The following is a 13,361-nucleotide window of genomic DNA, read 5'->3' as shown; positions in this document are numbered from 1 at the left end:
AACTTGCCATGCTTCTCTAAGAAAGGCTTAGGGGCAAGAATCTTTCAAATGTGATGAAAAGTATCTTGTTTATTCTGGCTGAGATTACATTAAAACAAGACAAGCAGCATATGTTTAATTCCTGTCAAGCACAGCAGAATGACTTGGATGATAGTTTAAGAGAACTGTAATCCAAAATTTCTAGAAGGCAACATGCAATCTGATATAAATCATTTAGTTCTTAACTGAAGAGTTTCAAATAATGTGGGTCCTGATTTTGGATGTACAAGTGACAACAGTGGCATAAAGTATCCAAAGTATGATAAGCTCAGTTTGGTATAACAGTTGTGATACTTCTTTATGGGGAAGGAGGGAGAGGGAAAGAATGTGGCTTCTAGATATTTGTAAAATGGTGATTACTAAGGACCGAGATAAAGCTAGTGCACTACCTCATATCTTGACTGCCTTGAAGACAGTCTAGAAGTTTGATCCAATGCTTAACAAAAATGTTGAAACAAAAAAGCAGCAGACTGTTTCTTAAACAGCTATTATCCATTTCTAACCACAAAACAAGCACTGGTTTTAACCTTAAAGCCATTTAAAACTCTTAAATTCAGCCATTCTCAGATGAACCTCTTCAGCAATGATCTTCAAGGGATGTAACAGCTCATCATTTTTCTTCTGTACTACTAAGATTGCTGTGAATCCTGAATAACTTTAGGTGCCATGCAAATCTTGATTTACCCAGCATATTCATCTTAATCCTGCCTAATTTAGACTAATAATTGTCAACACTTTTGTTCTGCTACTGCAGGTAGCTCAGAATGCAAGCCTCTCAGCTGAGCACACAAAGTAAAATGTGACATTTTCCTCTGCAGCAGGGAAAGGAAGAAATTGCTCTTGGGCACTAAGACATTTCCAAACTTGTTGTCCTCTAGGCTCCCTACAGTACCCAACATTTTAAAAAGAAAAATAAATAAGTAGGATCCTGGCATGCGGCAAAGCACCAGCTTCAGTAAATATAATTGATTTGAAGCAATGCCTTTGGGCTTCATAAATGTCTCACTTGTATGTTAAACAACTTGTCTCTATGTGACTGGCCTTGACTACTGTAGCAGTCTCCTATTATAGTCATCCTTGAAGGATGCATCCACCATATGCTCTCAATGTTCCAAATGTACTTTTGGTCCAAATCAATGGTGGGTTCCTCCCGGTTCGGTTCGGTCCGGTTCGGCCGAGCCGGTAGCGGTGACGATATGACGTCACCGAACCGGTTCTCCCCCCGACACCCCCCCCCACGTTAGTCTTACCTTTTATTTGGTCCCACCCCCAATCTATTGCTGCCTCCTGAGTCCTAGCTGATGACTAGAGAGAAAAAAACTGTTTAAATTCTTGCCACGGGGCTTCAAAGGGCCATCCTACAGCTGATCAGTGTTAAAAGCAAACAAATGAGTCGGGTTGTAAGTGCGAGGACTGGTCGTAAGTGCGAGGACCTTCCAGAAATGACTCTGACCAGCTAGCCATGCCCACCTAGTCACATGACCTCCAAGCCACACCCACAAAATAAGCCACGCCCACAGAACCGGTAGTAAAAAAATTTAGAACCCACTCCTGGTCCAAATGATTATTTATTTCTATCCTATATAAATACATTAACTACACCAAGGGAGAAAGAGCAACAATGAACTTTGCTTAACAGGAAAAAAAAAAGTTTTAAAAGCTTTTTCCATGAACAAATACAATTGGTGGCACTTCACCCAAATCCCTTTAGTCCTAAGAGATTATAAATTATCTTTGTATAGCTCAAGCTGTAAAGAGAAGATATCTATCGTAAACAGGAGATCTTTAGACAAGATTGATTTTGTTTTAATATATCTGCAAACACAGAATAAGGGAAAGATCCCCCTCGCACATATGTGCTAGTTGTTTCCGACTCTAGGGGGCGGTGCTCATCTCCATGTCAAAGCCGAAGAGCCAGCGCTGTCCAAAGACGTTTCTGTGGTCATGTGGCTGGCATGACTAAACGCCAAAGGCGCATGGAACGCTGTTACCTTTCCACCAAAGTTGGTCCCTATTTTTCTACTTGCATTTTTTACATGCTTTCAAACTGCTAGGTTGGCACAAGCTGGGACAAGTAACGGGAGCTCACCCTGTTACGTGGCACTAGGGATTCGAACCTCTGAACTGCCGACCTTTCAATCGACAAGCTCAGCATCTTAGCTACTGAGCGTTTTATAAATCAACTATCTTAGGGGTCCCCAACCCCAGGGCCGCAGTTTGGTACTGGGCTGTGGTCCATTTAGAACTGGGCCATGCAAACAGAAGGCACGCACGCTTGTGCACACAGCTCCATTTGCACGAGCGACAAGCACTCGTGCATACATGTGAAGTTCCATTTGCATGAGCGTACACTTGTGAAATGGAGTTGTGCATTCAAGCGTATGCTTCCACACAACACCATTTCCTCTCACCCCACCCCACCCCAGTCCGCAAAACTGGAAAGGTTGTGAACCACTGAACTATATGGCTTCCCTAGATTGAAATTGCCACATTCAGGTCAGGTCCTTTTCATATGTAAGATAAAGTATTCTTTATGGGTGTTCATGAGGAATCCTCATACTGTCCCCTTCACATACACTCTTATATGAATAAGGATTATTTATTTAGGTAGAAAAGCCCAAAATCAGAAGCATAGGTCTCCTCCATACATTTGAGAAAAAACAACAACAACCCAGCAGGATGGAGTGTATTTATCAATCATCACAATGATGAGAATAACTAATCTGTGATGAGGCAATTGTTTCAAAGGACTTCAGGCTGCCTATTATGTACCCTTCCAGAAAAACAAGATTTCACTATTTGTAACTATTCCTTCTTCAAGGATCTCTATGACTGCCCTCAGGCCTACATACAAGGAAAATACTTATTTAATACATTTGTATGTTGTCATCTCTCTACCAGGTGACTTTGAGCAGATCTTGCAAACCAAAGCAATCATATTTGGTACAGATAAGAATAGATGCAAGTCTGGTAGATTTAAGAAATACAGAATAAAATTATGTGTTTTTACCTCTGTTCCTAAGTCCTTCATCCTAGCCAAAGCCAGTTCTCTCAAGTTACCATGTTCCACTCCAGAAGTGACTAAAGGCATTGGGATATCCCTGCAAGAAACAGAACCCCCCCCATTAAACAAAAACATAACTTCAAAAAAATTAACCATCAATGCTTTAAATATAAAATACAGCAGTTCTTCATCTACTACTACTTGGTTGAATCAGGCCCAGCAGGATTTTATCCCTGTATTGTTCTGGTGCTGTTCTTGATACCTGACTAAGAGTTTGCTGTCTTTGCCATTGCTTTGATTTATGACCATTCATGTAATAACTATTCAGAGTTACAACAGCACTGAAAAAAGTGACTTACAACAGATCCTCACACTAATGATTGTCATAGTATCCCTATGGTCGCATGATCAGTTTTTTGGTGGGAAGACGTGGCATACATGTAAGATAGTAAGCTATAAGAGACAGCAAAGCCAAAAAGGCAGCGTTTCTGAAACTTTCTCTTAAAACTCCAATATGTCTGGCTGAAAACTGCTATCTTGTTGCAAGGAAAATGAAGAAAAAAGTTCTGGGGACTACAAAAGTTGGGAATGTAAGAAGAAAAAGAGGCTTGATGGTGATAGGGTACGGCAGATTATCTCGCCAGATTCTGCCCCCGCTGGCACATCAGGGCTTAATTCCCTCACCCCCTGCTCTCTTCTACATCAACCACCTAGCCTAGCCTCTCCCCCAGAACACAGTGATAATTAGCTCACTCATTAATTTATTCAGCTGGGCCCTGGGAGTAAATACAACCTCATCTAGCCAACAGACATTAACAGTCTTCAGGCAGTAACAGTTAAGAGTTAATAAGCTCTTCCCTGCTCCAGCTAAAGGATACACTGGAGGAGAATGCAATTTCCATCTAGGCACGTTGAAACAGAGGCAGCCGTCAGAGAGCTCTGCTTCTTTCCAATTACCAAAATACTGTGGAACGCCAGGCTGTTGCACGATTCACCACAGGGACGTCAATAAAACCACTCTTGCACCCTAGCATGTAGCCTACATAGCAGTATCCACTGAGCAAGTCTATCATCTCTGGAACAGTGACACAGTGTACTGGCGTGCCTGAAGGCCCTGGGTGGCCATCTGCTGTGAAACATATTTTTGTTTCTGTGTAAGGAGGGGATGTGACTCAAGATCAGCATACACATCAGCATCCTGATATTTAGAACAATTAATCAGTGGAACAACTTGCCTCCAGAAGTTGTGAATGCTCCAACACTGGAAGTTTTTAAGAAGTAGTGTAGCGTTTCCTGCCTAAGCAGGGGGTTGGACTAGAAGACCTCCAAGTCCCTTCCAACTCTGTTATTCTTTTTTTTTTTAATTTGATTTATATGCCGCCCTTCTCCAGAGACTCAGGGCGGCTTACAATGTGTTAAGCAATAGCCTTCATACTTTTGTATATTTTATACAAAGTCAGCTTATTGCCCCCACAAACTGGGTCCTCAATTTACCTACCTTAGAAAGGATGGAAGGCTGAGTCAACCTTGAGCCTGGCAAGATTTGAACTTACTTTAATTTCAGACAGCTGGTGTTAAATTGCAGTGCCTTGTCTGCAGAGCTATTCTATCTTCTATCTTCACATATATGCAAATATGACTAATTTTAAGAGTGTAAAGACAAATCTCCATTCTCTCTATCCATCAATGTCAAAGGTTTAAGGTGTCCTCGTTAGATTTTCCAGCAGCAAAGATAACTTGGGATGTCACAGGTCCATTTGCTGAAGTTTACCTGCCCAAAAATTCTTCTAATAATTTTTTCAACAAGGGCAAGACCTCAAGTCAGATAGCCAAATGATATCCACTATTGGGTATGGCAATATTACAAATGAATATTTAAGAGTAGAGGCCTCCTTCTAGCGCTACATAAACTGGGTATTTTAGCTGGTGCAGGGCAGCTGTTATGAAAAAAAAAAAAGAAACAAACCAACCTAAGAGAATCTTTACACTGAGGTTTCCCTATCCATGAATTTCAACCTATCACTACTAATGCCATTTTATGAGGTATAATCTAACACAACCAGAAAGCACCAGATTGAGGAAAGACGTTCCACAATACCATCAATGGGGCACTCTTCTGATTGTCTATAGTCCCACTGGTTCCTTTAATGGCAGGCAAGCTTTGAAGACTACCGTATTTTTCGGAGTATAAGATGCATCTTAGTTTTTGGGGAGGAAAATAAGAAAAAAGCTGATTGACAGGTGGATCAGCCTCTCGGAATACCGCCAATCAGCTGTTCCCAGAGGTGAATTTTAGCAACAGGTTCCTTGATTGTGAGCTCTGTGCCTTGCTTTTTTTTTCTGCCTCTGAAACTTCTGAAACTCTGTTTCAGAAAAAACTTTCTTTTCTGCCTCTGAAAGCCTCTGAAAGAGAGCTTCAGAAAAGAAGCCTCTGAAGCTCTGTTTGGGGGCTTCTTTTCTGAGCTCTGTTTCTGATGCTTTTTTCATCCTCTGAAACCTCCGTTTGAGAAGCTGGGCAGGACTACATTCAGAATATAAGACGCATCCAGATTTCACCCTCTTTTTTGAAGGAAAAAGGTGTTATACTCTGAAAAATACAGTATATCTTAAAAAAACATTCCTGGTAGTCCCCGAACATGGTTTTGACCAACTGACAGGCAAAGACAAATTACTTGATAATTACATTGCTTCTTATTAATTCCCACCCTTAAGCAGACCAACTGTTATCAGAAACGATCTGTGCTGACAATTACAAATGGGATACCCTTCCCTCACTAGGTGAATATCAGTGGTGACAAACATTGGATTAATATTCTGAAATGTTTATCAGCCAATATCTTTACTAAAGAAAGGCAATGCATTCCTTCTTTTGGCTAAAACAAGTTGTGCAAATAGTCCAGCCATTTCTGGGTCACTGGCTGCCATATGCCTACCAGTAGCAATCATTTGAATGTATAGTAGAGTAAGAATTGACAATATGTGACCCTCCTAATATTCTGCGGCTCCTATTCCTCTAATCTTATATTACTAATCACACTGGTTGGGTTGCAGTGAATTGCAATTTGGCAATATCCTTCCTCTAGAACCATGATGGCGAACCTATGGCACACGTGCCAGAGGTGGCATACAGCACCCTCTCTGATGGCACATGAGCCGTCACCCTAGTTCAGCTCTGATGCACATGCGTGCATGCCTCCTGCCGGCCAGGTGGTCTTTGGGTCTCTGCCGTGCATGTGCAGGGATCGGGGTGTGTGCAAGGGCCCCATGCATGCATGCACAGGGCGCATGCAGGGGTGCATATGCATGCATGGGGTGTGTGCGGGGGGCCACGCCTGCATGCATGGGGCGCATGCAGGGGCCATGCACACATGCGCTGGGGCCGCACGCACACTGCATTTTGGCAGTTTGGGCGCACGCTTTAGACACTCAGTCCAGGAAAGGTTATCCATCACTGCTCTAGAAACTGAACATTTCCTTTATCTAGCTACTCCAGGAAAATGCCCTCATTTATTCACTCTTTCACCACATAGTAGTTTAATACTAACACTGTACTCTATTTCCCAGTGTGCTCTTCTTTTGTGTGTCCTTCATCCCTTATTACCTAGGGGGCCAATCCACATTTTCTGAATAGCTACAGATCATCACTGCTTACCCATACCCAGCTTGGTTTCTATTTTCAAAGCTCATTTGCAAGTATCTGTCTAAGATGCAAGTGGCCACAATCTACCGTGACTCATCAGAGATGAACCCTAGTAGTTATGCACAGATGAGCTATCAAGCACAAACCATAATTATCATAACATTAGCCTGGTGTGTCGATTCATCCTGAATCACATATAATGGCTTGATACTTGTGATGAGAATTTGAATGACAGAGCAGAAGAAGTACAACATTGCCAATTACTTTCAGGGAAGTGAGGGACGGTGGAATGATTTAGATTTCCAGAAACATTTATTCTGAGAGCATAATAGGGTCAGAAATAGATGCTGCATGAGGAAATCAAGCTGTTTTGTTATCTCACTGTTGCACTACCATATTTTACTAAGACTTAGCATCAGAAAGTCAAATGTTACCTTTGTACTCGGTACACTCGAGTCCAGGGAGGCACGAGGGCAAGAATTCTTGCCACCAAATCCACAAGGGTGCTTGGAGGGTAACTTTTGTACCTCCCAGTTTTCCAGAGTTCATAGAGGCCAGTGCCACGGATCACAAGAGTTGGGTATAGTTTCATGCCATCTGGGCGAAAGGCAGGATTCTCAAAAAACTCCTGCAGAAGAAGCAACATGTAAAAGAGATTAGTGCAATGGCTCACAGCAGCTGGACAGTTCAATAAGTCATCATTCTGATAGGCACATGGAGATGGGAGTGGGGAGCCTGCATGGTCCAGTAGCAGGAAGATTTCATTGCAAAACCTTACCATGCCAATAGATAAGAACTGGAGGGCTGTCTGATTCAGTGGGAAGGAGAGGCATTCATTGAGTAGAGGCTTTTCTGTCATCACACTAAAAAAACCCTCCTCCATGTGCCTACAAGCTGAAAATCCTGCTGTACCACACCACCCATGAGATGTCCTAAGGTTATTTTTACCATGGATTTAATGCTACTTCAGAAGAGTACTAAATCTTTTTAAACCTGTGTTTAAAAATAGCTGCCTTAACAACTGACAGGTAGTTCTCTCAGTGCACTATGCAGCACTCCATTAGGTGAGCTGATTTTAAACATGGGTTTAATGCAAGGGTGGGTTCTAATTTTTTTTTACTACTGGTTCTGTGGGCGTGGCTTATTTTGTGGTTTGATGGTCATGTGACAAATTCTTTAGGATTTAGCAGAGGTACTGGTCTACCAGGCTTTTAACTGCTTGCAGAGCCATACCGGTCTACCCATTTGTTTTTGGAGCGCACTGGTCTACCACCACACTGCCTTTTACCGCTGATCAGCTGTGGGGCAGCCCTTTGAAGCGCAGTGGCAAGAGTTTAAACAGTTTTTTGTTGTTTTGCCACCACCGAGAGCATCAGAAACCACTTTCAGGCAGCTTGGCCTCAATTGCCAATCTACCACCACCGAGCAGTTTACAAGGAGCGGATCGGTCTAGCCGATCAGTTGGGAGGCTTCTTGGCTTCTCAATTTAAAGCTACCTGTCTTGTTGTTGTTTTTTTTGTCTTCTTCGTCAAGTGAGCCCTGATTTTTTCCTTCTAGCCAATCAGTTGGGACTCGAGAGGCAGTGAATAGATTGGGAGTGGAGCCAGGTAGAGGTGGTATTTATCGGTTCTCCGAACTACTCAAAATTTCCACTACCGGTTCGCAAGAACTGGAGAGAACCGGTAGCAACCCACCACTGGTTTAATGTTATTAGGGTTGTTTGACAGTTGAGGATGGTAACCCCAATCACAACCTGTCTAGTTTGTAGTCTTATGTTTTTCTTCTATGCCAAACAGACCAATTCTTCACACAATGTTGATGGATAGAATGTGTTGTGCAAGTTACTGAGATAGCTACTATCTCAAAATGCCTTTAAATTGTGATTTTAAAAAATCAGTGAGCAACAGGCTTGACAGAATGAATATATGGTCTTCAGGAAGCCCTCAAGTAGATCTAAAAAACATTGGAATCACGGGAACAAAGATGATGGAAAGATCTTTAGTCAATAACAATCTTCACACTGTAACGAAACAGAACAGCCTTGTAATAGCTACTGATCATACCTGGGAGAAACCAGATCTGGATATAACATTTGCTTAGGTCAATGTACTTAAAGTCCAATGCATAGGAAGTCTTTTTTAAAATAAAACTTCTGTAGATGGAATTGTATATTTTGATCCATAATGTTATATTTTAAATGTTTTGGTCCAAAAAAAGCTGTACTATTATGTTCCAAAGGGCTCACTTTATCCAAAAAAAATCAGTACATCCCCCTCCCCCCCAGCAGCATAGGTTTTCAGGACACAAGCCAGTTAGTCTATAAGGGTCATGACTGATTTTACCAGCATAAGTAAATTTATTTTAATCTTTTCCAAACCCCCTCCTCTTCCACTATTATTACCACTAATTACATCAACAGATTTCATTCATTCACACCCTTGTAAACCTGCTAACATAAATAAGCAGGATGCAAATTGTACAAATTAGTAATATGGATGCCAAAAAATTGTTGTTTTTCCATTATTGTGAGAGGATGGCTATGTCAGGCTTCCAGGTAACACCCCCAATGAAAGAAGAAGCTTGAAGTTCCTCAAAGTTCCATTTTATTAGAGATGTCATATTGGCACTTCTGGGAAAACCCAAATCTGAAAGCTTCCAGGTTTTACCCACCCAAAGGAAAGTCCAAGTCCCTGCCCAGCACCCACATGTCCATCACGTGGTCCAATCAAAGCCCCGTCCCAACTGGAGATACTTCCCAGCCACACCCCAGTTTCCCACAGAACTAAATGTGGCAGACCTGAAGGCCCAATGAAAAAGATGGCTTCCAGGCCTGACAGGCTACTCAGCTGTGCAGCTGCAGCTTTTCTTTCAGGGGCCAAACAAACAGGCGATTATCTTGCATCCAAATGTGGATGCAAAGTGGGAAACACCAATGATAAATATCTATGCCAAATTCATAACCCTTCTTATAAACAAAAGGAGAGTATTCCCAATACTTTGTGGCTGGTTACACCCATTGCCATGACAATTTCTGTGGCATCAAGGACACAATGCAAAATTTAAAATTGTGCCTAAAAGCTTGAAAATGTGTAGTCTGCTGTATATGAAAATCTGTCACAGTGTTTCCTCAATCTTGGCTACTTTAAGATGGGTGGATTCATGGGAGCTGAAATCCACCCAACTTAAAAATGGCCAAGTTGAGAAACACTGATCTATCCCATTAAAATTATCTTTGTTGCTCCATGGTTCCCTCCAATTACTACTCTCTTCTCTGGATGAAATGTGGGTGATCCTAACGGATCAAAGACTATGTAATGAAAGGGTTAAATTCACTACAATAACTAGTTAATTATAACTGACTAGAAGTCAGTGTTACTGAGAATATATTCTTTTTTTTTTTTTTAATTTGATTTATATGCCGCCCTTCTCCGAAGACTCAGGGCGGCTTACAATGTGCTCAGCAATATATTCTGATATATTCTATATCAATTGAGAGACAGAAACGTACAACACTGGAAAAAATAGTCAAGTAAAAAAGGGTGCTTTTTAATTTTTAAAGAAAGTCTTCCAGAAAGCAATAACAAACGATAATAATGATGCTCTGAAGAGGGTTGGATTTTTTGGGGTTCAGCTCTAATCAGCCTAGCATCGACCTAGTGAAGTATTCCTGCATGATGATTGTATATGTTAGGTATAACAGGCAGCAGCTTAATGTTGTTACTCTCCTCCTTCAGGAAGTTGAAAAAAGTCAATGATTTCAAACTCTACCATGCCGCCATCTTCATCTATGCCTGAATTCTTGACAAAATAATGAACAGTGGGGCTTGGAATAATACATCAAATAACCAAGATTTTTATCTTGGTTATTTATCTTGATTTTTATTGAATGACTCTAAGCTACCTGGACATTAAAACAGTCACTTGACACATTGACATATACAGAGGTAATAAACTGTTTTTTTTCTTGTGAGACTTTATGCTAAGTCTGCTAGAGGTTAGAATTCTTTTCTTCCCCAACTGGTGCCTGCCCCCTCCAAATCAAATGAAGCTATGCGGTCAGTTTGTTTCATCCCCTTTGCATTATACAGGTAGTCCTTGACTTACAACCATTTGTTTAACAACCACTCAAAGTAACAACAGCATTTAATAAGCGACTTATGACTGGTCGACGCACTTATGACCGTTGTAATGTCCTCATGGTCATGGGATTGTGATTCCAGCACTTTGGAAGCTGGCATGTAATTTACAATGGTTGCAGTGTCTCAAGGTCACCTGATTGCCATTGGCAATCTTCTCAGGGGCTTCAGACAAGCAAAGTCAATGGGGGAAAGCCAGATTTGCTTCAGCACATGATTTGCCTAACAACCATGTCAAAAAAGGTCATAAAACTCAGCACGACTCACTTAAAAACCTCATCACTTAGCAACAGAGGTTCCAGTCCCAGTTGGGGTTGTAAATTGAGGACTACCTGTATACATTTGAGCACGTACATAAAAAAACTTTGTTACTGTAACAATACTGCACTAGACAGGAAACATGGAATAGGGAGACCAAAGCTTGCATATATCACAGGTATACAACAAACACCACAAAATGCTTGTTGTACATTTTGGGTAGAACAGGTTTGCTACCAAGAATAGCACATCAGCATCTTCAGAAATTAGGAAGATGTTTAAATGCAAACAACAACAACAACAAAACCCACACATAGAAAAGAATATAATCAGAACACAACAATTACAACAAAGTCGAAAATGAAAAGGTGAAAAATCTAAATGTAGAGTTGTCTGGACTCTTTGCTGCCATTTCAAGGTCATCTGAATATTTGCAGCCCAGATCTGGAAGCCCTCATCTTTCTCAACCAGTCCTAAAACTCAAAACAGGCTAACTGACCCTCCTGCTTTAGAAAAGCCCATTTCACTACAGGGATTCCAGGATAGCTCCGCCTTTTGGGCCAGAGTAGCAACCTGCACCTTCCTAAATCCCTGTGAATATCACAGTCGAAAAGGATAGTTGCTGAAGATAATTGCTGAAGATCCTTCCATGCCATTTTGAGAGAAGCGTTACAAAATTGTAATGCAACTCCCTCAATAAATTTAATATAGTTAAAACATATGTGCGAGGACATGCACACACTTTCCAGAATATTCCAACTAAGCCTGGAAAAGAACAAGAAAAGTCCCATCAATCTATGTGATAAAGTTCCCATCACTTTGTATCCCTGTCCCATAAAATTATGGTAATTTTAAATTTGTATGTAGGTCATCTCCCCTGCAGTTCCTAGTTTTGTGTAGTGTTCCAAAATCTTCAGGGATTAAATTGTGGAGATCATACCACTCAACAACACATGGCGAGGGCAGGTAGAGCCCTCTGCGAAGTCCCCAGAGTCCTTTTTGTACTCTTGGGGACGAGCAGGTTGTGGCTCCCTATTTCCGCTCGCCGCTGCTCCGGGCTTCGGGAGAACTCTGCCTTTTTGCAGAGCCAGGCGCTGGGACCGGACCAATCAACGAAATTAACAGATGGTTTAATTAAAGAGGACGAGATTTGGACTTGGGACCCTAAATCGCAAGTATTTTTAATGATTTTACAAGCATTTTTAAGTGAAGGAAAAAAAAGTTTAAAATGGCGACTGCTGAGGCTTGAGAAGTAGCGGAAGAAACAGTGCTGGCTAGAATCTAGAAGAAAAATATCTATTTTAAGTCTCTTTTTTCTTGGAAATTTGTACTTGATCTTGCTTAGGGAAGTTTTCTTTCTTTAAAAAGAGTTTGTTTGTGTGGCAGGATGGCGTTAAAACTAATAAAGCCTGATAAACAAGCAGCGGGGGGGGGTGTTCCCCCATTTACAATTATGTGAACAAGTTCTGAACTTACAGACTCAGCAGAATGGCTTTAATTTAAAAGAATTTGTTCTGGAGGAAATGGCAAGATATCACGAGACTGTGAACCAGAAACTTGAAAAATTTAGGTAGGAAATTAAAGAAATGATACAACTAAAGTATGATAATCTGCAACGAAAGATTATAACAGCGACTAATGCTTTTTCAGAAATTGTTATAAAGATGGATACAAATATCAAGTTATTAGAGTCTAAAATGGAAGAAGTTGATGATAAGATTTATAATTTGGACAATAAAATACAAAGAATTGAAAATGATTTGATAAATATTCAAGACAATAGTTTAGAAGTAAAGTCTAAAAAGGAAGCTGGTCACGAGACTTACAATGCAGAAGATATAAAGCAAGGGATTGAAAAAGAAGCTACAATGATGCAATACAGGCTCACGGAATTTGCGGTTAGAATGAGAGGGTTATAGGAAAATAATAGAGATGATTTAAGAAAAATATCTGCTCAAGTTCTGGCTGGGATTTTAAAGGTTCATCCTGAGGAGGTATCTTGTAAGATTGACAAGGCCTATAGAGTAAATTCTTGGATTGCAAAGCAAAGGCAATTGCCTAGAGATGTGATGATTTACTTCACAGATAAAGAAATAAGAAATGATATTGTGTAAAAATCCTTTAATTCTACTCTACAATTGTATGGAAGAAAGATCTGGATATATAAAGAGTTGCCGCCTAAGATGCTAAAAGATAGAAAGAAATTTGGATTTTTGGTGACTGAGCTGAAGAAACAAAATATCTCATTCAGGTGGGACGTTCCAGTTGGTATAATATTGAGATA

The 13,361-nt window shown here is 40.8% G+C and overlaps 1 protein-coding gene across 1 annotated transcript in view; it reads right to left on the bottom strand.

Moving 5' to 3' along the window:
* The window catches only part of ELP3 (elongator acetyltransferase complex subunit 3), a 104,161-nt gene that overhangs the window by 38,211 nt on the left and 52,589 nt on the right, over positions 1–13,361 (bottom strand). Inside the window, exons 10-11 of the mRNA XM_070947157.1 lie at positions 7,118–7,311; positions 3,050–3,140 (exon numbers count right to left, since the gene is read on the bottom strand). Coding sequence (XP_070803258.1) covers positions 3,050–3,140; positions 7,118–7,311 — 285 coding nt within the window. The remainder of the gene's footprint in view (positions 1–3,049; positions 3,141–7,117; positions 7,312–13,361) is intronic.

This window comes from Pituophis catenifer, unplaced genomic scaffold, assembly GCF_029215685.1.
Source record: "Pituophis catenifer annectens isolate HBS135680 unplaced genomic scaffold, rPitCat1.0.hap2 SCAF_1, whole genome shotgun sequence".
NCBI classification, from domain to species: Eukaryota; Metazoa; Chordata; class Lepidosauria; order Squamata; family Colubridae; genus Pituophis; species Pituophis catenifer.
Note: the sequence above shows the minus strand (reverse complement) of the source record. Positions and strands in the feature narration are given on the sequence as shown.